Here is a 24246-nt window from a genome sequence, read left to right as displayed (position 1 = left end):
TATTATAAAATGTTCAATATAAAAGAGTACACAAATAGAGATAAAATCCCTTTTTAGATGCTTTGTCTCAATTTGAATTTTTAAAAATATATAGTCATCACTATATTTACCAGCCATACCACAACTCACTCAAAAAAAGGATCCCAAAAAGTATCCAGGAAACACAAAGGGAGGTATGCGGCTCTGGGAGGAAAGATATTATCCTGGCACAGAAAACGGTGTCAGAGACAAATCTCTACAGATGAAGACCAAAACAGAGGTGGAGAGAATTAAAGGATTAAAGGGATATAAACCCAACGGGAGGGGGCGGGAGAAGAGACAAAAGATGCCCATTCTTGGGAAAGTCCTCTAGGTTTGAACTAAAATGGATCACAGAAGCCAGGATGACAGGCAACTGGGACTTCCTCCAGAGCCAGGCTCACTGACCTTTCAGGGAGAGAGGTGAAAGGGAAGGACGCACAAGAGGAGAGAAAACCAAGTGTAACAGGCATTTTCCATCACCCCAACTCTCCACCGTCAGCCCCCAACTCCTACACCACCACGTCTTTCCACATCAGAGGCGGGGAGAACAAAATTAGATCATATTTGGCTAATGCTTTACAGTTAACTAAGCACTCTCACATTTTCCCATTTAGTCATTCATGCATTCAAAACAATTTACGGAATGCCTTCTAGGATCCAGGCCCTGTCAAGACCTGGGATAAAACCCTACTCAGGTCCCGTCACACAAGGGCCTCAAAGACCAGTGGGAAATGGGTCCCCTAACTGAATCAGCACCAAAGACGACCTCTGTGGCAAGCACCCTATGGAGATGCAGTTCCAACAACATAACCCCTACATGAGGGAGGGCTTTATTGACTGATGTCCTTATCTTTTCACCATTGTTTAAAATGGTTCCAATGGTGGACCTAGCTAGGGAGAATATAATCTATAGGATTCCACAGCTTGTAAAACTCACAATTTAATAGCCAGCTTGTATTTTAACCATTTAAACCCACCTTTGATTTATCCTTTAGAAAACAGACAATTTGCTGTGAATCAAAGATCATCAGGTGGAAAATAGGGTGTAAAAAAGGAAAAAAGAGACTACAAAACAGATTGCCCAGAGCCACTCAAACTGAAAAAGGCTGTGTGCCAGGCTGGCACTCCTTAGCTAAGAGCATTCCACAGCTCCTCTCTATATACGCCATCCAACCGGCCAGAAGAAAAAAATCTATAAACTGCTTTTCAGTTTTATAATAGATTCTGGTGTATTTTTGATGATTTTTAAAATATTTCTGAAAAAAGAACCATAAGGAATAGATGCTAAAGGAGTAAGTGGGTAAATGACAGGGTGGGGTGGGAGGAAGTTTAGCAAAGAGTTCCCAAAGGGTGTAATTCTGGAACCAACTCTTTTAAGAACAACTGCAGCAGCCCTGAGCTAAAGTGCTTTGCACTCATGACCTCTTTATTCTTTACAATTTTTTACGGCAGATACCTTATCTACTAGATAGACAGAGACAGCAGAAACAGAGGTAAGTACAAATTTACTGAGTCAGGAAACATAAATAAGTTCACGATTCACCAGTTCCCACTGGGTGATGGGAAGAGGACCAGGTGACACCTGTATACACAGCAGATTGCATCACAGCAGAGGACTCCTGAATGTAGGGAACCTGAACATTTTATAATGGACATCAAATACGCCTACCTCTGCTCCACGCAGGTATGGCTGGGGAACAGAATATGGATGTGGGAGGTGAGAAATAGGCCAAGTCCCTACAACAGAGTTTGGTTTTAATCCTGTCCAAATTAAGAGCCATTTACATATTTAAATCAGGGCAGTGTGACACAATCAGATTTGCCACTAGGGAAATTTCCCTGCAGTAGAGAGAGGAGAATGGAGTCTTGGGGAAGGAAGGCAGTACTACAATAATGCAAATGAGAAAAAGTACTGACCTGAACCAAGGCAGAGACAGGTGGTGGAAAGGAGAGTGAGAGAGCACACTGACCAACTTAAGACTGAGCAAGCATTAGTCCTTGCAGTACTGTGCAGGGTCCGAGATTTTATCCTGCGTAGAAGCTAACAAGTTGGCCTACCACAATTTCATGGATGCTGGCAGAAGACATGAAACTCCTGGGTCAGAGACAAAGGACAATCTATTACTCACAGAAATAGCAGTATCCACAGTATCAGCATTTGCACCAGTTTCCTGAGCAACAATTCCCGCAGGACAATGCAAAGAGAACTCACACAAGTGAACTGCACTACAAGAGAAGACCCCTGAACTTAGGGAACCCAAATATTTTTTTCATGGACATCTATCTTCCAGAGCTTTTCACTATAGAAACATCCTTGAAGAGCTAGTCCAGAACAAAGGCAGCCAGTACCTCCGCTCCCAAGATGTGCAGAAACATGAGAAATCTATGGAGAACTGTTTCCTCATATACTCACTTTACCTATGAGGAAACTAAGACTCAAAAAGCTTAATGAGCAAGGGTAAAACAGCTAGAAAATAACAGCAGTGGGATTCAAACCCAGACCTGTGATGCCAAGTCCCACTGCCTTCCACTGTGTGAAATGCTATTACACAAAACACAGTGACTTCTGCTAGGGCCAGGGAGTCCGGAAGTGATGAAGAGGTCCTGAAGGTTCACAGCTCATGGCTAGGGAACAAGGAGCATCCTAGGGGCTGGTATCTGCCTAGCTATGAGGACAGAGGATTTCCTTGGACTACAGTTCTCAAAACTCAAATGGTGGAACAGAACTAGGCTGTTGCAAAAGGTAACAGTGGTGCATCTCTGCGTGGTGGGGGAGAGTTCCATTCCCAAACCTTTTGTTAGCCCCTTCCTAAATCCACCCTGAAAATTTTAAGTTTTATATGAGAATGCATTAAGAACAGTAAAGAAAAGTGTATATGTTAATACTCGGTCTTTATTTCCTAAAATCACTTGCAGAGGTATGCAATGAAAATAACTTTCCATATAAAAATGATCTCTATTAATCTGTGCATTTAAACTAGCTAACACCTCATATAAAGAAACTGAAAAAAATTTGGTTGGCAGCCTGTTTATTTTGATAATATACTAGATTCAAAAGTCAAAGGTAGCTGCAAACAGATTTACTTCACAAACAGGGGTTAATTATTTTGAAGATAAGTGATCAGGCTTCTTCATTTATTAACAGAAGTGAACAAATGGTTTACTTGGCTTCAAAGGTACAATAACAGAAGTTCAGCAACTGCAGGTCTCCTTGGGCCCAGTGGGGCCCAGCTGGAGAGCAGACCCTGGTCTAAGGTTTCTTGGCCCAGTCTGCAAGGTCCTGAGACATCTGAGCAGTCGTTGTCAAAGCGAGGAGCCCTCCCTCTTCACGGGGAGCTCCTGGCTCCCCAAGAGAAGCGCCAACCTCACCACCCTCACCACCACCAGTTCCTCTTCAAGGGGCGAAAGGAACAGGTGGTACTTATCACACTAACAAATGTCTGAACCATTCAACTGAAAAGAATCACCCAATTTATGTGCCACTTCTTTAAACCTTTGGGCAACTGCCCGATGCACACAGAGCTGCCACACTACACAAGTCCAGGGAGCATCATGCACATCCCACGGAGTATGCAGTTCACAACCTGTGTCACTACATCCAGTGGTGGCCCTCAGGGATGGGGGGGGTCACTGCCATAGATATTTCCCCACTAAAATCCACTTCCTGATCCATGAATTTTTTCCTGAATCCCTAGATTCCAGCAGTCATCATGGATCTCAACTGATGGGTGCAGGCAGTTAATAATTTCCACATATTCTTAAACAGATAAAAAACATTTAGAATTTGGTTCAACTAAATGCCAATAAGATTTACACAAGAAACAAGAGGAATGGGGTTTCAACATCTCATACATTTTAGCCCTGAGAGTCCTCTCTCCATCTAGCACCTGGATGTCAGGCCTAATTACCACACAGACATATTACTCTTTTGACAGGAGAAGGAGCAAATACTTATTGCAAATAACAAGTTAATACACTTTTATAGATACACTACAAAAAAAATTGTTCTGAATGAATGTTCTAACTTGGCTTTCATCAGCTGCACAACTCTTAATTATAAATGCTTCTCTAAACCTCCTAAGCCAGCTTGGAGGTGATCTCAGTATCATTCTCCAACAGGCTGGTTAACTGATTGCTTGAAAGCAATTCATTCTACAGATGTCAATAAGCACGCCTTCTCCAGTGCAACTCAGCAGAGCCAGGTTGTTTCTGAAATGGGGTCTCCCACCCCTTCTTAGCTCTGGTCCACTGCACTGGCCTGGACTTTCCAACTCTGTCTCTTCTTTCAAGGCCAGATGTCTGAAAATCTCTGCATCTTGACCCTGACTGTGTCTGCTGGGCTGTCTAGGCTTCTAACACTCTGTGCTCTCCTCCCACTGCCAGCAATAATCCTGGATTCTGTTGCTCTGCACTCTTGAAATCAACCATCCAGATGCGTCAGTTTTATATCTCATCTAACCCAAGATACAACAATTGTTGGTAAAGATGGTTGGTCTCTCTAAGTTCCCTGGAGTCATACTGACAGTGGCACAGATACCACGTGCCTGAGAAGCCCTCATCAGGTCTTAGAAACTTGAGAAGCTCTGAGGAGCCACCCACCACCACCTTCCTAACCACAGCGTTTGTAGGTTAGACCCAGGTGATTATGTTCCAAACAGGGTACTTCTGAACACACTGAACTGGTTACATAGTCGACTTATACACAATACACCTGTGTCTGGCCATGATTTGCTTTTACCCAACTCAGAGGGTAATAAATAAGGCTCTACTGTTTCATGGGAGCTGGCAGAAGACATGAGACTCCTGGGTCAGAAACAAAGGACTTTATTATTCACAGCAGACAGCAGGAGCATCATGCTTGTGTCAGTTCTCCTTGCCCCCAAAGTCCAATGGCAGTGGTGCTGAGGGGCCCAGAGGGAAGCTGCACATGCTGCTTGATGTCTGCATCACAGCTGAGGAAGCTGGGCCTGGGAAACCTGCTGCTTTACAATAAGCAGTAAGTGAGACTGTTCTTTGTTCCCGAGAGAGACATTACCTCATCCTTCAAGGTTGCTCACTGCTACACAACCCTAAGCAATGGCCCAGCTAAAGAGCGTTCTTAGCGCACCCAGCAAGACAGGTACAAGAGACCCATGGAGGAGCGTCTCCCAACGACCTGTGTATATTCCTAAACTTAGATGATTATTCTTAGGGGGTTCATGGTCCCGGAAAATCCTCCACATGAACGCCCCCTACACTCTTCAGGTCACAGATCACAAAAGCAGCAGCGTATGCCCCTCACTGGAAAGGTATTTTGAAACACTGCATAACTTAATCGTTTAGTCCAATAGCACAGTCTGGGATCCCCCCAAGAAGACCCTTCCCTCGACACAGCGGCCCCACCAGCCTCTGCTTCTCTTCCTCTCTGTTTCACCTCCTCCACCTCTGAAAACTTATCTATGTTTAGAAATACACAAGAAGGCAAAATAAAAACGAAGGAAGAGAAGCCACTTAGAACAGCTCAGAAAATGAAAGACAGACAAAATTCCACTTGGCAAACGCTCACACTCTGAAAGACACTAACTTTGGGGAGGGAGGCAGATTCCTTTTACTTTAACATCCAGGATTTTGCAGACTTATATTTTCTACTTCCCATAGAGTGAAAAATTTTAAATGCCAGATTCCTTAAAGTTCAACAGCCCATAAAACACTGTTTGTTATAAAAACTTGTAAGTGTGTAAACATAAATTCAATTAGAAATTTGTAAATACGGTCAGAATTACCTATTAATAAATTAAAACAACTTCAGAAACATATCTACTTGTGCATAACAGATTTTTGCAGAGGGGCCCAGACAGATGTTAATTTTGTTCCTAAGCTGAGAAAATTACTTTAGATTCAACTAACTTATTTCAATTAATAATTATTGGATACCTGCTGTATTTTAGGTATTTTTCTAGGCACATTTCTATGTTATTTTATTGCAACTGTAATGTTCTGCATAAACTACCATTTAAAAAAAAAAAAACCAGGTAAGTGTGTGGCCTCAAAATGACCCTCTAGGCAAGACATGAGAAATGCTGGCATTTGCGATACAGAAACAGAGGGCTGATCAGGTCATGCCCTGCGGAGAGCTGCAGCTAAACATGAGAGGAAATGAGGGTCAGGACAGAGGGAACGGAGCAGCTGCCCTGCCTGGAAAACTCTCTGACAGATCCAGCTGCCAAGGAAAGCATACAAATAAAATCTCTTCCAGAGTGGGCGAAGGACAAAAGGAAACGAAGCTTGGTGTGAGAGGAAAGTTCTATCACACAGAGTACACGTCCCTAACAAGGAAAGTTGAGGTTCCTGGACACGGCCAACACCTTCCCGGTGATAATACACCTGTCCTGAGTAGTCACCTACTCCACACTGGATCACACGGCCGGCACTCACTGAGCACTCACCCCTCCCAGGTACCATGCTCAGGCTCGTGGGTGCACCAGCTTACTGAATCCTTACAATTATCCTAGAGACAGGCACTACTGTCACCCACTTTTGGCCCAAAAGGAACAGTTCAGAGTGCTCAAGTAACTGTTCAAGGTCACACAGCTTGGAAGAGTCAAGGCCAATATCTGACGCCAGTCGTCTCACTCTTACCCATCATCTTCAATGCTGCAATATTCTCTGCCTAGCGTGGGGCCAGGAAGGGGCAATAGTTAAATTACAGAAATAAAGAGTCAATATCCCCTTTTCTTTTTAATATCATCTTATACTATCTGGAGCTTATCAGTGCAAAACAAACAAGATAAATTCCATCGGTATCTGCACTCAGGAACAAAGAAAAAAACAAATAGGACATATGTGAATTCGTAAGTTCATCATCACAGAATCTTCCAACACCTAACAGCTTCTTTAAACGAAATATGAACAGTATTAGACAGGACAAAGAATTTCAAATAATACCTATGCCATCAAGCTTAATCTATTCAACATGCAACTTTATGTGCGAATTAATTGGAAGCCTTTGCGATTCTGCTAACTTAAAAGCCACATATGGAATCCATATGAAGCAGGAGTTTTTGAGTCTGCTCATTCCAAAGCACAAGAGTAATACATAATAAATAACCTTAATACTTACTCAACAAAAGCAAGGTTGATGTTAATCAAAATGACTGCGCCGAAACTGTTTAATAGAAACAAACGGAATCAAAGCGCTGGGACCTGGAGCTTGGGCAATGCAGCGTGCACGGCCCCCAGACAGCACAGGCCAACGCCGACTTCATCCGAGTTCGACGCACAAATGGTAAACACATGTCTTCTCCACCGTCCGCTGCAAGCGTAAACTCCTTCACGCCTTCCCGTCTGCCCGGCCACCACCCCCACACGGGAGGCCGGACGGTCCCAGCCCACTGCGAAGTCAACTCCCACAGCAGCGGCTGTGCCTGTTTTATAAACTGGGGGCTTTGCTTAGAACCTAGGGGGACTCCACTACTAAGAGGGGGAAAAGGTGGGGAAGGGAGGTAATAAGTTTTAAGGTCCCTTTCAACACACAAATCCTAAGATTATATAATCAGGGCTGCAAAAGACCACTAAAGGATAGTTCCGGTACTTGGGCACTAAAAAGACCTACCAAAGAAGTGAATTAATATTTGCACAGCCATTCCTGTTCAAAATAATTTCCAACTTCTGTTCTTTCATCCACAGGTTAACCTTCTTAAAGAGTGAGAAAGAGACTTCGCTGCCCTAGAAGCACAGAGCCCTGTCTTCTCAATTTAGAATTCAAATCCCAGAGAGAAGAGAGTGGCGAAGGGGGAAATTCAACAGAAAGGACGCTTAAAATTTGAAAGCTGCATTTTGAAAGGTTCTTAGCAACAATTAATGATCCGTTGGTGCCTCCAGCTAAGATGCAGTAATTTCATAGTTCAAAGAGTTTATTTTCTAGTCTTCATCTAAGAACCAAAAATACAATAATAACCTCTTTTTTTCTGCTTATGTCTTAGATACTAAAGCTGATCTCTGGTTTTTATTTTTAACTTAAAAAAAGTTTCATTTAGTTTGCATATTTAAAGTATACCATGATAAGGAAATTTTAGTCTTTTATCACAAATGAAATTGTTTAGAGGTCATATGGCGATTTAGGTAGTTTATGTTTCTCCAAAGAAAGCATATACCTCCTCACACATGCAAAAAAATTCCAAGGATCAATATTTAATATGCATGAAGGATATATATTGATAACATATATTTTAAAAATCCAAGGATATATATCAATATTTAAATGGAAAATAAATGTATTTCACAAAATATAAAAAATTTTTCAATCCTCTTTTTGGTGACCCCAATCCATTCATTTCTAAAATATTGATTCTGGGGGCTGGCCCCGTGGCCGAGTGGTTAAGTTCGCGCGCTCCGCTGCAGGCGGCCCAGTGTTTCGTTGGTTCGAATCCTGGGCGTGGACATGGCACTGCTCGTCAGACCACGCTGAGGCAGCGTCCCACATGCCACAACTAGAAGGACCCACAACGAAGAATATACAACTATGTACTGGGGGGCTTTGGGGAGAAAAAGGAAAAAAATAAAATCTTTAAAAAATAAAAATAAAAAAATAAAAATAAAAAATAAAATATTGATTCTGCATCTTAAAAAAAGATGAGTAAAACACTATTTTCAATCTTTTATGCATTTGTTTCAAATCCTCACTGGAGAGCAACTTTAAAATTCTCAAAGCATTTAGTAAGAATATTAGGGATTATTAAATCCTGCAGACTCAGGAAAAAAATTAAAATACCACATATAATTATTTCATCTAGCCATCTCTTCAATTTCTTTCAAAAATCAACAGACGAAACTAAAAGAACTGGGACCAAAAAAAGGCTATTTTCTCTAGGATTTCGGTTATGGGATTAAAAAAAAATACTAAGTAGCATTTCTCACATGAGCTGCCATGAGGGCAGCGGCTGCCCGTCCCCAGGTAAGCAGGCACCAATGATGAAAGAGTCGCTCAGAGAGCGCCCAGCTCCGCTTTTCTGTCTACCTAAAAACGTCATGTTGAAAAACATTTAAAGCTAAGAGCCTGGTGTTTTTTTACTTTTTGTTTTTCAGTTACTTAACGCTGTACCTCCTTCCATTTAAAAGCCCAGGGCTTCTCAAATGCCTACAGCAGATTTATTGATTTTTTTTTTTCGGTTATGTGAAATTGATGTTTATTCACAAGGTATCTGTTCTGTATGTTGAAACACTTATTCTAAGTGTTATCCTGAGGAGGGAAATGCTGGGGAAGTCAGAAGAAATCCTTAAGAGCCAACGATGGAAAAGCACATTTTTCCTTCACAAAGTTAAGTCGCTGAGGTTGCTGAGTTCAAATCCTTCTAAGTGATGACGACTGAAACTCTCAAATGGTTTTTTTATTTGTTTGTCTTGGGTGTTTGTTCACTGCTCTCAGAGCATTTGACCAGGAGTCTCCACTTGTAATACAACTAAGCCAAAAGAAAGTAGTATTGGGACCATGGTGAATTTCTTTTCCTTAAAAAAAGGTATATTAATGTTGCTGTATTATTGTTACAATAGAAAAGCATAAAGAAAAAGTGCCCTATTCTAAAAAAAATGCATCAAATAAATGGACTCCTTCCAAAATTGAACATAATCAATAGTACTTGAAGAGGAGACGGAGCAGAGGAAGAAACTCACTGAGACAGATTTCCTAAATATGAAGGTTGACGTCCTGTTGGCCCGAGATATGATTTTCCAAAGCATTTTCCTTTTTCTACCTAAGGGGCAACCAGTCCCTGGGCCTGGGGTCAGTAACGTTCCAGAAACGGGGGATGTCCCTCTGCTTTCTCCCCTGATAGGAAAGAAAACCTGGAGTCAGCAAAAATTTAAACACATCTCCAACCATTTTACCTCTAGAGATTCACCCATCTCACTCAGAGGTTCCAGCTTATAAATGCACGCCTCCCTGCAAATTACTTAAAAGCAGTGTTCCCCAAAGTGCGATTCTCTGGTGACCCGGGGTGCCAGCGGTGACAATTTAGAACACAGCATTAAATAACCTTGAACGAGAAAGTCGTTGCCTTGTCAACTCTCTTTTAATCCTCTGGTCTAGTCAAGGAGAAAGGTTCTGTCTGATGCCAGGACGTCGAACCCTTTGTACACCTGTTAACCTCCACTGTCACAAAGGATGACATGCCTCTGACTCGGCCCTGCCAGCAGGGCACCAACAGCTACCTAGGAGTTAATAAGATACATTATTGTCATCGCATGCATTTGAATAGTGCTATTTCTCAAGTTTTCTTTTTCAATAAATGTATTTAAGGTTTAAAAATGGAGCCAATTTAAAAGAAAAGAAGAAGTCTGAAATGGTCTAGATCCTTGCAACTCAAAATGAGATCAGTAGACCAGCAATTTCAGCCTCACCTAGGAGCTATGACAGGTGCCAGACCTTCGGTCCCCTCACACCTACTGAATCAGAATCTGCATCTTAAATAAGATCCCCTTGTGAACTGCATGCACGTTAAAATCTGAGAAACTCTGGGGTGGCACAGGAGTTTGTCCAAAACCATGCGGGCAGTTTGCAAATGACTGACCTCTCGGAAACGGGCTAGAGGAGGTCAGGAGGACAAGGAGGCAACTTCAGTGCTCTCCCAATGGGGACTCAGAGACCATCAATGGAGAGTGAGATCAGCGAGTGGATGTAAACCAGCAGTGCTGGCGGTGTTGTGGGTAAGCTAAAATTATTTTCCATACACTCCTGTGATATCCTGTCATGCTACGTGGATCATTCTTTTTCACCAATGAATACTATAGTAAAAATTCTGCTTAACCCTCCCCTTCCTCCCTTCTCTTCCTGCTTCAAGGGCTGGGGTTTTCTGCACACCTTCTGCATGGAATGCAGGACAAGGCTCCTTGCACCTACTACGTTAGCATGCTCTGGCCTTTTCTCAGAGTTGAGCCCAGTTAAAGGGAAGTTTATGCTTGGAAATAGGACAGCCTGGGTCTTCTGTGTCAGCTGACAGTACTGGAGGCAAAGAGCACAGCTTTCAGTGCATTAATGCCCCAGAGGAGACGCCAGGCGGCCACTCATTCACCACGATGGGTGGCTCCTTCAGTCAAGGACCGAGGTGGCTCAGGCCAAATCCTAGCTCTGCACCACTGGGAAGGACACACAAGGGGAAAACCCAAGCCATCTGTATCACTGACTTGACATTCACCTTCACAACCTAAAGAATTTGTCTGAAATACACAGAGGAAAACAACCACCAAAATATGCAGGACTTACAACACTGTAGAAGCTTAAAATATATAGTTACAGCCATCCAGATATTTCCAGAATATCCAGACTTAACGGATGTTGATAAAACGTTTCTGTTTCCCCTGGTGTTAGGCCTAACACCAGAGCTCAGCATCAGAAACTCAACCTCCCTGTACAAAACGCTAATATGAGACAGTTCGGTTTGGCAAAGAAAATGAAGAGTGATTCTAACGGAGTAAAGAAAAATGGGAAAATTAACAACAAACAATAGACACGAATTCATGGTCTGGTATCCATGATAAGAATTACATGCCATTCATTACAATGAAAAGAACACTGTGAACATTTGTTAGATCTTTTTTTCCCTTCAGTTATTTTGAGAATGTACTTATGTAGGCAGAACATTACAGAGAACAAAAATATACGTTACAATGTAAGATTATTTTAATGGTTCTGAAAGAAGTTAAGAAAAACAAAATAAATTATGGGTGTTGAGGAAAATAGAGTAATAATTGCTAATACCTATTGAGTATCCCAAGCAGTTTTTACATATTAACTCCTCTAATCCTCATGACTCTGAGAGGATGTTAGGTCTTGACACTATTATTAATGACGTCCATTAATACTACTAAGAACGCCATTTTGCAGATGAAGAGGAGACCACCGCAAGGTGAGTAAGTAACCTGTCTAAGGTCACAGCCTGGGAAGGGAGCTGGGTAAGAATCCAGACAGCCTTGAAGCCCAACCTCCTTAGCGCCAGACTCTTCTGCCGGCCAACCCGGCGCGCTAGAATGCCCACGTCAGGATGGACCCTCTATCTCTCTAATCCTGTACCCTATAAAGAATCTTTCCAAAAGGTCAATGGCTGTGGAGTCTTCATCAGTTAGGGGGCTGCGCCATACTGATATGACTATACCTTAAAACACGAAAACTAAGTTTTGGCACTAAATGCTTCACCGGTGATTAGAACCACTTACTTGGCAGAATTGTTTTTAGGCTGCTTCGGGGGAAATATTAACAGTTGGGGGAAATTTTTGTTGGAACATTATACTCGGAGAAATGCTTAAGTCAAGTATTCCTCTTTTATTAGGACTACTTAATTAAGTACAAAGCATTAAAATAGCTGGCCTGAATATTTATTAGAGTACCAGCTGTTCCCTCCAGATTTTTAGAAATTCCAGCCTTAGTGCCAAGGATAATTTAGAAAAAAAATTCAACAAGTAGAAAGAGCTCTATGTCTTGTAATACTTATCTAAGTAGTAAATAGCGGCTGGAAGAGGTATAGAACATCACCATGCCTGTTCAATGAGGGGAGCCAAAATGCTTTGCCATCTAATTCCAAAGACTACTTTTTTTTTTTTAAGATTGGCACCTGCGCTAACATTTGTTGCCAATCTTTTTTTTTTTCCTTCTTCTCCCCAAAGCCCCCTGGTACACAGTCGTATATTCTAGTTGTGAGCACCTCTGGTTGTACTATGTGGGACGCCACCTCAACATGACCTGATGAGCGGTACCATGTCCGCGCCCAGGACCCGAACCAGCGAAACCCTGGGCTGCTGAAGCAGAGGGTGCAAACTTAACCACTTGGCCACGGGGCCGGCCCCCCAAATACTACTTTGTTATTGAGGTTGGTGACTACGGTACTTAAAAATTAAACCTTGCATTTCATAATTAATGATCCTTTACATACATGCAGGTGACATCACAATGCTAACCACAGGGTTCATACACCATTCTGGGTTGGTTGGTTTGTCAGGAGTGGTGGTCACTATGCCCCAGTAAAATATTTCAGAGAAATAATTTAGACTTTTATTCAAAATTTTATTTCTTTCAAAAGATTTCCATTTTAGGAGCATAGCCATAATCAAATACCTAAATTATTTTTGATGGGGGTAGGGGAAAGAAAGAAGTCAAGAAAATAATGGGAAAAAAAAAAAGTACCCACAACATGACTAACAAAAATGTACAACTGAAATCTCACAAGGTTGTAATCTATCATAACATTAATAAAAAATATATATATATTTAAAAAAAGAAAATAATGGGAAAATTCATTATGCATAGTCTGACCTTTCTATGTTGAAATTTTTCTTTCTAAAGAAAACTGACAAACGTCAGGGTTGGGTCTCTATGTTTGCTTTATTGTCAGCTCTTTGTGGTGGTGCCGCAAATTTGGATATGAGAGAAGCAATGTCCCTGTCATAGCATTACAGCAGAGAGAATACAAGAAACTGCCCGGGTGATGTGGAAGACAGCCCCCCGCCCCACAAGCGAGGGTACCCAGCGCACCAGAGGAAGCCCGCAAACAGCGGTTGAGAGGAAGAGCGCCTTGGACCGGGAGGCTGACTTCTGAAGGCAGGATGCTGTGCTGTCCAGCGTGAGTGGCTAGACCCAGTCCACTGCACTGACGTGTACAGGACAGCAAGGGCAAAGGAAGAGAATGCCTGATTCTTCGTTACTCCTGTTGAGCAAATGACCAGCTTCTAGCCATACACGAAGCTAATTTTTAGCACTCTAATTACAACACAAGAAGTTCTGTTTAGCAGAGATTTTCTCATTTTGTTTTTAGGGCTTTCAGCTTTAAAAATAAACTGCATTTTTGGATTAATAAAAAATTCCATGAGGGATAAAATAGGCCACATTTTTTTTTTTTTTCTCATAAGCCAAGAACACTAGCATCACGTGCTGGTGAAATCAGCACCCTCTGGTCCCAGCTCTTGACCACCCCCTCCCAGGTCCCCCCATGTCCCCTCCATTGAGCAAGGGGGAGAGATGCCACATCTTCCAGAGAAAAAACAAGCCACAGCGTCTCAGCCTCAGCTGGGTATCAGAAGCACCTGCAGGGACTTTAAAAAACAAAACACTAATACCAGGGCCCCACCGGGACCTACTGAGTCAGAGCCCCTGGTGGGAAGACTGAAATGTGCTAACGGCTTACTAATTATGCTGCTACATCCATAAAGGGGTGAATATCAACTAATCCTACAGAAGTCACCCTGGTTAGTGAGACGCACTTCCTACACATGAAGAGATTCATACAGAGGAGAAAAACCTGTACAAGGAGTCATTTTTTTTAGGACATGCCTTGACCACCAAGATTCAGAAACATCTCAAGGCTGGAATGGTGGTGTTCAATTGTTTGTTTAAGCAACAGACCCCTTTTTTCAAGCAAAATCCTTCAATCCTTCATGGTACCCCAAAATATCAAACCTAAAGGCTGAGCTTCTCTGAGGGAAAGGGAGGTCTCAGACAAGCCCACTCAGGCCCGGGTGCTCCTGAAGGGAGCCTAGGGCTGCCGGCAGCACAGCTGCAAAACCACGGGGCCAGAATGGATAAGTACACAGTACTACCTCTAAATTAAATAGTTAACTGGGGGTTAGGGCTTCTGATTAGCACTTAGCCCAGGAAGACGGGTTTAACAGAAGTTCACTTGAAAAAGAGGTGAAGGTTTCAAGTCACTGGAAATTCAGCGTGAGCCAACAATGATCTCTGGCTGCCAGGAAGAGCCTGTGCAGTCTACCTGGGTTAATAACTAATATTTGTATTGAGAGATTTACCTTTTACAAAGCACTTTCACACGCAGGGTCTCATTTAATACTACTGCGTAACAACTCCACAGCTATGGGAATTATTTCCCCGTATTTTAGATGAGCACCTCAGGAAATAATTGGTGAGAGTTACTCAAGGTGAATCCGGGCCGTAGCAGAGGCTTCTGCCTGCACGTCCAGCGTGGCTGAGGGACATAGTGGGGAGTTCGAGAGTAGCGGTCCACCGCTCTCTGGATGGCTGGAACCGCCTGTGAAAATGTGTTCCATTCTGGTTGCCACATTAACACAGGTGTGTCCAAAGGGGGCCACAGGCAGAGTCCCACGACCAGGGCAAAGAGTAATCTGGAAATAGTATATGATGAACACATGGAGGAAGTAGGAGCTTTTAAAGATGGAAAACAAAAGATGTAGGAATGACATAATGGCTATTTTTAAATAATGAAGGGCTATGGAGAAGGGAGATGAGTCTTATTTTGCATCACTCAGGAGTAACCTAGGCCCCTCCCTTCTTCCTGAAAAATGGAGTCCTGAAGCCACCAGAGGGGACCAAGCAAGGGAGGCCTCTGTGCAGGCGCAGGTATGGGAGGATACTGTGAAGCCCAGAGCAGGGCATCAGAGCCTGATCAGATGAGAAGGGTATCCACTAGGTGTGGGGCTGTGGTACAGCATGTTGGACCACCAGCAGGTAAGGACGGCAGCCACGTGAGGGGCAGGGGCCGCCGTGGAAGACTGGCTACAGACAGGGAGATTTATCAAATAAGTAAATTGTTAAGACTAATGGGAGCCAGGAATCTTGCTGTCAAAGAAGGTAGTTACACATAAGGAAAAGGGAAAAACCTAGACTAAACCCTGTGGTATCAGACAGGGATTTGAGGTTTCACTGCGAACTCGTGGTTTTCAAAATATACAGACAGATATAGAAATACAATGTAAATGTGCATATGTGTGCATATATGTATATACATACACATATTTCATAGTCTGTCCACTGAGAAGACAGGGGTGGTGACACCCTCACAGCAATGAGCACACACAGTGACCAGATCTGGGCTTCTAAATACCATTCTCCACTCAAAGGAACCAGGGCTCCTTGGAGAAACGGCTGATACAGAAGATGAGACTGGTAAATTACAAGATGAGCTTGGAACAACTTGTCCTGCCAGAAAGTGAGGAAGTGCTCAAAGAATGATGGGTGTTAGAAGAGCACAGGAGGCAGCCTGGAAAGACAGCCACTGACTGGCCAAACCTGGGACCAATCGGAACACCAAAGTCAGTAATGAGAGTAACAGTTTAATTAAAACACGCTGAAAAAAAAAGAGACCATAGGTTCTTACTGATGTAAATTTGTTAATAGACTGAAAATTTGATGAAGAGGGGCTGTTTACATAGTTTCAAAGTAACTTGCCACAAAATATGAATAAGTTACAAAAGTGAAAAGAATAACTTTGTGGTGGAGAAGCTTGGCAGACAACACTTTAACCCAGTGACCATCACCAGTAGCGGGGCAGACAGCAATCAGAGCCACCTGACAGGATGCAATGAGAAGAACACAGTGCCATTTCTGCAATTTTCCTGCCAAAGATGCACAGGCTGAATCTGAGAACGAGGAAATGGCAGACAAACACAAATTGAAGGACATTCTACAAAATAACTGGTTTACAACCTTCAAAAGCGTCAACATCCTGACAGAGAAGGACTGAGAGAGACTAAAAAGATGGAAGTAAATGTAATGCGGAGTTCTGAACTGAATCCTTTCGCTTGAAAGACATGATTGGAACAACTGGGAAACTTGAACGAGGCCTAAGATTTAGATGGTGGTAATGCATCGGTGGTAATTTCCTGGCTTTGGTGGCTGTTCTGTGGTATCTAGGAGAATATCCTACTTTACAGGAAATATACACTGAAGTGTTGACATCATAGCCATCATGATGGCAACTTTTTCTCAAATGATTCAGGATAAAAACAAATTGTACCACTTACAACTTTTCTGGAGGTTTGAGATTGCTGCAAAATAAAAATTAAAAATCAACAACAATAAATTAGGAGGATGGAAGTTAAGGGAAGTAGATTTGCTCTAGTTTGAGGATAGATGAAACTCTCTGACGATTAAAGTTATAGAAAAACAGATCCATCCTTAGGAGGGTAGGCAGGACGTTACAGAGAAGATGCCTCACGGACTAGGAAGTTAGCGGAGATGACGCCTACATACTTTCCAATGATTTAATAATCTGTTCATTCAACAAACATTTATTAAACACCTACTGTGTTTCAGACAGTGTGCTAGACACTGAGCTTATGAAAATGACTGAGAGACAGCCCCTGCGGTTGAGGCCCTTACCGTCCAGTGAAGTTGATGATTTGGAAGTCTGAAGTCAGAATTTTAAGACAGTCATCAGCATTACATATAGAAAGAAGCAAGTGACTCAAGAACATTGTCTTTAACACTCCAACTTTCATTTATGAATTTTCAATCAACTACACAATAGTTTATTATTCTATCATATTCTTTAGCAACATTTCATCCTAACTTTTTTGTGCTTGCGGGTGGTGTTAATTGAGGCATATGCAAAAACTTTATCACTTTTCAATTATGAACAGATGTAAGTGACTTACTTGATGTTTTATTTTAGAATAATAAGCATCTTCTAAAATAAGTTCCAAATGAGAAGCTAGGCCTATAGTTTGTGGAAGAGATTTAATATTCCAAAAGTAAACCTTGACATATTCTTCAACACCTCAAAAGTCACTCCACATCTCTGGACTCCAATTTCTTCATCTGTCACAAAGATGTCGTTAACACGCTTGTAAGATGCTTTGAAATGCTTAGAAGAAAGACATCGTAATTATAAAGCTATGTTAAAATACAGTTTGCTTTCACCTTTTGCCAGGGACTAACTATCACTGTGGACATATTAAGACAGAGAGATCCATCTAAAAGAGCTCACCTTGGCAATTTTTTTGGTGAGTGGAACATTATTTGGTTTTCCAACTTTCCCCCTTGGTTTCATTTCGTTCTTCCAGGCACGTCCTCAAGGGAGCATGCTTCAGAGCCTTCTCACCAACCCAAGAAGGAGTGGCCAGACCAAGCAAGTCAGTGTTCAGTTGCTTTCCCCACTGAGGTCTGTACACCTTTCTTATACTTTTCCTATACAACACTTTCATAACCATATTTAGCTTTCTTCCTACCATCTCCCTGTAATTCAAAAGGCAATTTAAACTCCCATATGGTTGCCATCGAAGCTAACAGATGTCTAGCAAATTAAAACAAAAATTATGACTTATAAACCACTGATGTATCATCATTCCAGAATATCTTACAACTTATAGTGAATCATAAGATGAGGCTTCCTACTTGATGCCCCCCAAGGTTCCTTAAATCTCTCTCCTCTCTGAATTTAAGCCCTGTGGAAATAAATTAGATGCAACATTCTGCCATCAACCCTGGATAAACCTCCACTTAAAGACACATGTAATATTTGAAAGCACACCAAAGAGAAATTTGGCCTCAAGTATCCAAGGCTTTCTGATCCTTGTACAGCAAAGAGAAGAGAAAAACGACGTGCTTCTCCCAAGTCATTCAAGGCTTCCACTGATCCATGGGGCTTTTTTTTAATAAGTCATGATTAAATCTACTGAATCCATTCTCCTGATCTCCTTGACAAATCTTAAGGGTATCATCATTACCTCGTAGTAATGATACCAACGTACCAGGCTAAGGTATTCTAGAAGGTCTAAAGCCCAGGATGGAACTAGTAAGAAATCTGTAGACAATGACACTAATCATATTCACCATTTGTTAAATAGTGAGGCATTGTGCTGGGTAATACATTATCTCATTGAATCCTTGAATCTACAACTCCATTAGATAACCTTATCTTTCCATTAGAAACAAGATATCAAGGCTTAGTGCAGCAGACTCTATTTTCCAAAGATGGCCACAACTCACACGACCTTGACACTTGTCCATCCAAAAACGGAATCTCTTCCTTCACCCCTTTGAAACTGAGCAGGCTCCATGCATGCTTTAACCAGTGGAATAGATGACAGTGACACTGACCAGCTCACGGTGTAGCCTTAACTGGCTTCTTCTTCCCATCTCAGAGACAGGAAGAAGCCACATGTAGGTGCTCCAAGACAACAACCCTGGCTGAGCTCTCAGCAAGCGTCAACTGCCACTCATGTGAGTGCACCATCTTCGGCATCCCACCCCAATGAGCCTTGAGATAACTCTAGCCCCAGCCACGCATCACTGCAACTGCATGAGAGGTCCCAAGTGCAAATTGCCCAGATGAGCCTGGTCAAATCACAGAACTGTGAGATACAATAATAAAATTGTGTTTTAAACCACTAAGTTTTGGGGTTGCTATGTAGCAACAGATAACCAGAATAATGAGGTCAATTTACTTGCCCAGGAACAGTTAAGTATTAGAGTCAGAATACAAAAGGGTCCAGAGGAAAACATCTATTAATCGTGGGTGATGGAATGTGGGGGTTCAGTACCCAAAAGAAGCAACTTTAAAACAAAACTCTCTTTCTCTTCCCTCCTCCACGCCAAAGCAGCCTCAGGGTTTTCCAAGAAACATCCTAGTATGGTGACACCCTCAATAAAATCAATTCCCTTTTGGCTTGAGCTCTTCCAATATAAAATAGGAAAAATGAGGTTTTCCCTACCACTCCGTGATAACTAATGAGAAAGGAATCTGTACACGATGTTGACTGTTACTCAGAATATCATTATAACTGTTATATAAAAGGATTCAGATTTTACACACGAAGCTGTAACTCTAATAATAAAGATATATTTAATGACTCATAGGACTACATTCAAGAGTCACAGTGGGGACAGGGAAGAATGCATACTATATCAACAAGTGAAGAAGCCAAGAAATTAGGGAAAGATTTTTTTTTTTTAACAAAAGGATCTTTGAGGAAGAAATGAAGTAATAAAATTGATATTCAGACAAGTCTCAGTAAGAGAAAAAGTCTGTAATTTAACAAGTAACCCAATATACGCTACTTTCATTATACATTAGTACCCATCTCTTGTATTTTTCTTCTGCAGCATAGCGGAACTTGACAGACTCATTCTTTTTCAGAACTAAAACGAACTCATCTAAGTCCTGCATTCTAACAGCTGAGAAACAGAGGCCCGGGGCAGTGACCCAAGCAGCAAGTAGTCAAGCTACTCCTTAGGAAGAGAACCAAACTCTCAGTGCTGCTGCTACCACATTTTCAGTTTTATTTATCAGAAGTTTACCTCCAAATGTCTTCAATGTACTTCAAATGTGTTCTAGCATTTATCTCACAGCGTGAAAATGAAAGATTAGGAAGCCATGCTCTCAGTTGTCAACCTCTTCTTCATAACTAGCTAGGAGTAGCAGCTCCCGCTGGCAGTCACGGCAGACAGCAGAGGTGTGCAACTTCATGGAGGCAGGCTGCCAAGTCACTGACCCTAGTTCTTCAGTCACTAACATCTTAGAATTACTTGGTCAAATATCATGGCTGCCTTCCTGCTGATCACCTCTAGAGACCATGGTACTGACAAACTGGGAGATTTAAACATGAGGTAATTTTGAGGCAGATGGCAGGATGAAAGGTATGAGGGGGTATCTGAGCGGAAGGCTTGAGGCATGGAAAGGAGGGACAGAGTGTGTAGAAAACAGAGTGAGAGAAGGGTCCTTCTGACAAAGGCACCCATGTACAATTCTGCTTGGGGCAGCTGGTTTAGTTCCACAGCCCACATCTGCCTTCAGGCTTCCCATAAAATGCCCTGCAGAGATGAAGTCCTTCCCATCAGACAAGATGTGGCTCTATTCTGGAACTCTCTACGCAAGAACTTTGCAAATCTTTGAAGGATTCCACCATTCCAGAGGTTTTGCTACAACCTAATCCACAAAAAATACTAAATTTACCTCTGTATGTTCTACAAAACTACACCAAACTGTCAGGGAAACAGGCCCAAATCCCTTTATTTCTTTTCCGCCTCCTGTTATGAAACTGCAGAGAAAGCCCCCGGGTGCTTTTGGTTGCTTGGCAGCTGAAATGTGCAGCTTTTGGAAGGTTCCAGTAGAACCCAGAGACCTGGACTCACCACCCCAACAAGGTCCAGTCCCAAGGTGGTCATCCCTGACTCTCGAAGTCACCAAGTTTCGAGTTCAGATCAAATCAAAACACCTCGCTCAGGTATGTGAGTACCCACCGCTTTTGAACACGTCCAGCAGGGCTGAAGAAAGAGACAGGGAAGGAACACAACTGCTTCTTCCTATATTTGTAGCCGTGTTTAATTGCCGGGCGGGGGGGGGGGGGGGGGGGGGGGGGGCAGGTGACCGCCAACAGGAATTGTGTACAATCACTGGCAAAATACTGCCTGTGAATGGATATGATATTTATTCACGTGACCCCTCATCTTTATCAGCCCTGAGGACAGATGACAAGCAGACACAGAAAGTGGTCTCCCCGGGCTGGCTCCGTGGCCGAGCGGTTAAGTTCCAGTGCTCTGCTTCTGGGGCCCAGGGTTTCACCGCTTAGGGTCCTGGGCACAGACATGGCACCGCTCATCAGGCCATGTTGAGGCAGCATCCCACATGCCACAACTAGAAGGACCCACAACTAAAAATATACAACTGTGTACTGGGGGGCTTTGGGGAGAAAAGGGAAAAATAAAATCTTTAAAAAAAAAAAAGGAAAGTGGTCTCCAATCCCTTCCATTTCCTTTTGCAAAATACTCCTATAGAAAACAGAAAATAAAAATGAAATCGCCTGCTGGTACATGTGCAGTAGAAGAAAAATAATATAAAGAGCTGTATTGACGACGATTCTCATAGATGTATATGTTTGCAGCAAATAGCCAAAATTAAAGGAAAATCAAAATAAATACACCCTGTGTTCAGACTGCTGCGGATTATTATTGATCCCACCGTTGGATTATTACCTCACACTGAACCTACACTGAACAGGAACTTGGAGTACCTCTCCTGACAGCCACCATCTTTACTTTCCATGGGGGGGGGGGGGTGCCCAGTAAGGAAGAGGATGGGACGGGATTGGCAGGAAAAAGGACACGGTCTTTGGACCAACGTTTTCCCCTGTCCTAGTGAACTCTTTGTCTGGTTGCTGAACACGTTTGTGAGATCAAGGAAAAGAATCGAAACAAAACAAAAGAAGATGCGTCCCAGCCTAATTACGATAGGCGCCCAGCACATTGCGGTGCCAGCTGAGCGTGGTTTCAATCTTGCGTTCAAGCATCTGCTCTCTCGGTACCCCCAATAAAACGTGTCTCGCACGCCCTCCCCCCTGCATATCTCCAAGGGTTCCCCCGAACAGCCTGCTCTCTGTCACTCCCTAGAAAAAGAAGGACGTGAGGCACGAACACATTGAAACATATGTTGCCAGTGACTTGTAATTATCCTGACAATAATACACATATAGAAACAAATCCTCCACCCCACAAGCCCACTGACCAGTCCATTATGCAAAAGAAGCGCTTTCCAGCAGAAACGGAAGAGCTTGCAGGAAGCGTTATTTACGTGCACATTACAGAACCATATACCACTGCATCTGCATCCTACACAAAGCCCGAGATGGTGCAAGAAGATACACGCTGAGCACGGCACAGACCAGCCGCGGCAACACGGAGCCAAGCCCTCGTCCAATCAGATCGTGGTTAGAAGGTGGACCTCAGGGTCGGCTCTGCCCGATTAGCCTTCCCGATTATGACACCACGCTCTGCCCAACATCCATACCCCACCGGGAGCAAACCTAATTCGCGTGGTTGCTTATTTCTCAAACTGCCGAGCCCTTTCTTTCATCCGTATCCCTGCTATTCGTCCCTTAAAAAGCCACCCCAAGGCCTAGGTGCCCCTTTTCCGGCTCGGTTTTTCTTTTTACCTTTTCCCATTCCTAGAAAGGATTGAATGTTTCTCTTTCCAACGCGCAAGATGGAAAAGCGGAAGGCAAATGCTTCTTCTTGCTCCGGCAGGCGCCGGAGGGGCTGCGAAAAGTAAAGGCAGCGAGCAACGTGGGGGGAATCGTCCCGAATCGATCGGCCACAATAGTTGAAATCCCAGAAGCGCTCCAACTTACCCAAAATATGACATTGAAGCCAAATATGAAATATTTGATGCAACAACTGACTTCAGGACCCTTGTAGTGCTTCCCGGACATCCTCTGGGTTCATGAAGACACTTGCCCCGGCAGCCCGAGTTTGGAGCCCGGGAGCACCGTTGCTCGGAGCAGCCCGGCGGGGAGCGGGGGCTCGGGGGCGCCGCAGCGCGGCGGCCCGGGCTGAGCCGCGCGGGGACCGGCCGGCGGAGAGCGGCTCCCGCGCCTCCAGCCCTTTGCGCGCCGAGGCCGCCGGAGCCGGGTGGCCGCGAGCGGGCGGGGCAGCCGCGCGCTGGGAGCCCGGAGCCTCGCCGCAGCTGGCCCCGAGCACAAGGCGAGCGCCCGCGTCCGTCCGCCAGGCGATCTGTCCGTCGGCCCGTCTCCGAGCTTCGGGCAAGCGCGGCGGCCGCAGATGCTGGCGGACTCGCTCCTCACCCACCCGCCCGCTCGCCTGCTGGCGCGCGTCCTCCCACCCCTAGCTCCGCCCGCCGCTCGCTCCGCCCGCTCGGCTGGCGGCTCCTCCGCCCGCTCCGCCCGCAGCTCCGCCCGCCGCCCGCCGCCCGAGCCCCGGCGAGGCGCGCGCGCGCACGGGCTCGGGAGCTCCCGGGCGACCGGGCCACCACGTAGCTGCGGCACCTCCTCCCTCCGCCGCTCTCCCGCTCTCTTTCGCCCCGCCCCGACCCAGAGCGCCGCCGACCCCCGAGCGCTGCGGCGGGGTAGGTCGGAGGACCGCCGGCGGAAAGGAGGAGGGGCGCCCTGGGGGCACGCCGCCTGGGAGCAGCTTGGCGGAGGCACGGGGATCGATGAGCCCTGGTCCCTCTCAGCCGCCGGCAAGGAAAAGAGAGGCGGGAAATAGGGGCAGCGAATCAGAGGATTGCAAAGAATAGTCTCCCGAATCCCACTGTGCCTCCAACCCAACCGCCCCACCTGCCGGAGAAATGAGCTTCATCCGAGAACGTGGACGAGGAAGGAGAGATGGCCCAAAGGAGTCCTGACCGGGATCAGATCCTCGCCCTGGGGTCTGCTGCAGCAACGCAAACCCGGACGGCACATGCGCCCGCCCACGAGACGGAATACGCCAAAGGAGCTTGCCTGGTTCCTAACTCCAAGAAGGAATCCAGGAATCCGAATTGGGCTTACAGAGCGTGAACCATGGAGCTTTAGACCTCCGGGGAAGGACAGAGCGCGAGGCTGGAAGTCGTTTCAGAGCCCTGCCTGAGAAGACGTGCCCGTCAGTTGCGTCTCCGCCCTCCTCCTGGAGCTCTTCCGTAGGTGCTGGCAAGCAGCTATCAGTATTTCGTGGAAGGAGAATGAAGAATCGCTCGGAACTGTGTGGAAACGTCTATGGGAATTTTTTTAAAGCTTCTA

At 44.2% G+C, this 24246-nt stretch overlaps 1 protein-coding gene across 2 annotated transcripts in view; it reads right to left on the bottom strand.

Annotated features, from left to right (window-relative positions):
- TSPAN5 (tetraspanin 5) overlaps positions 1-23365 on the bottom strand; it is a 152687-nt gene extending 129322 nt beyond the window's left edge. Inside the window, exon 1 of one of the 2 annotated variants that reach the window (XM_001914831.6) lies at positions 22861-23365. In XM_001914831.6, coding sequence (XP_001914866.1) covers positions 22861-22941 — 81 coding nt within the window. In that variant the 5' untranslated portion in view covers positions 22942-23365. The remainder of the gene's footprint in view (positions 1-22860) is intronic. The other variant, XM_023637676.2, reaches the window with a different exon arrangement.
- Positions 23366-24246: the final 881 nt, after the last annotated feature.

This window comes from Equus caballus, chromosome 3 (assembly GCF_041296265.1).
Source record: "Equus caballus isolate H_3958 breed thoroughbred chromosome 3, TB-T2T, whole genome shotgun sequence".
NCBI lineage: Eukaryota > Metazoa > Chordata > Mammalia > Perissodactyla > Equidae > Equus > Equus caballus.
The sequence above is the reverse complement of the archived record's forward strand: the minus strand, read 5'-3'. Positions and strand labels throughout refer to the sequence as shown.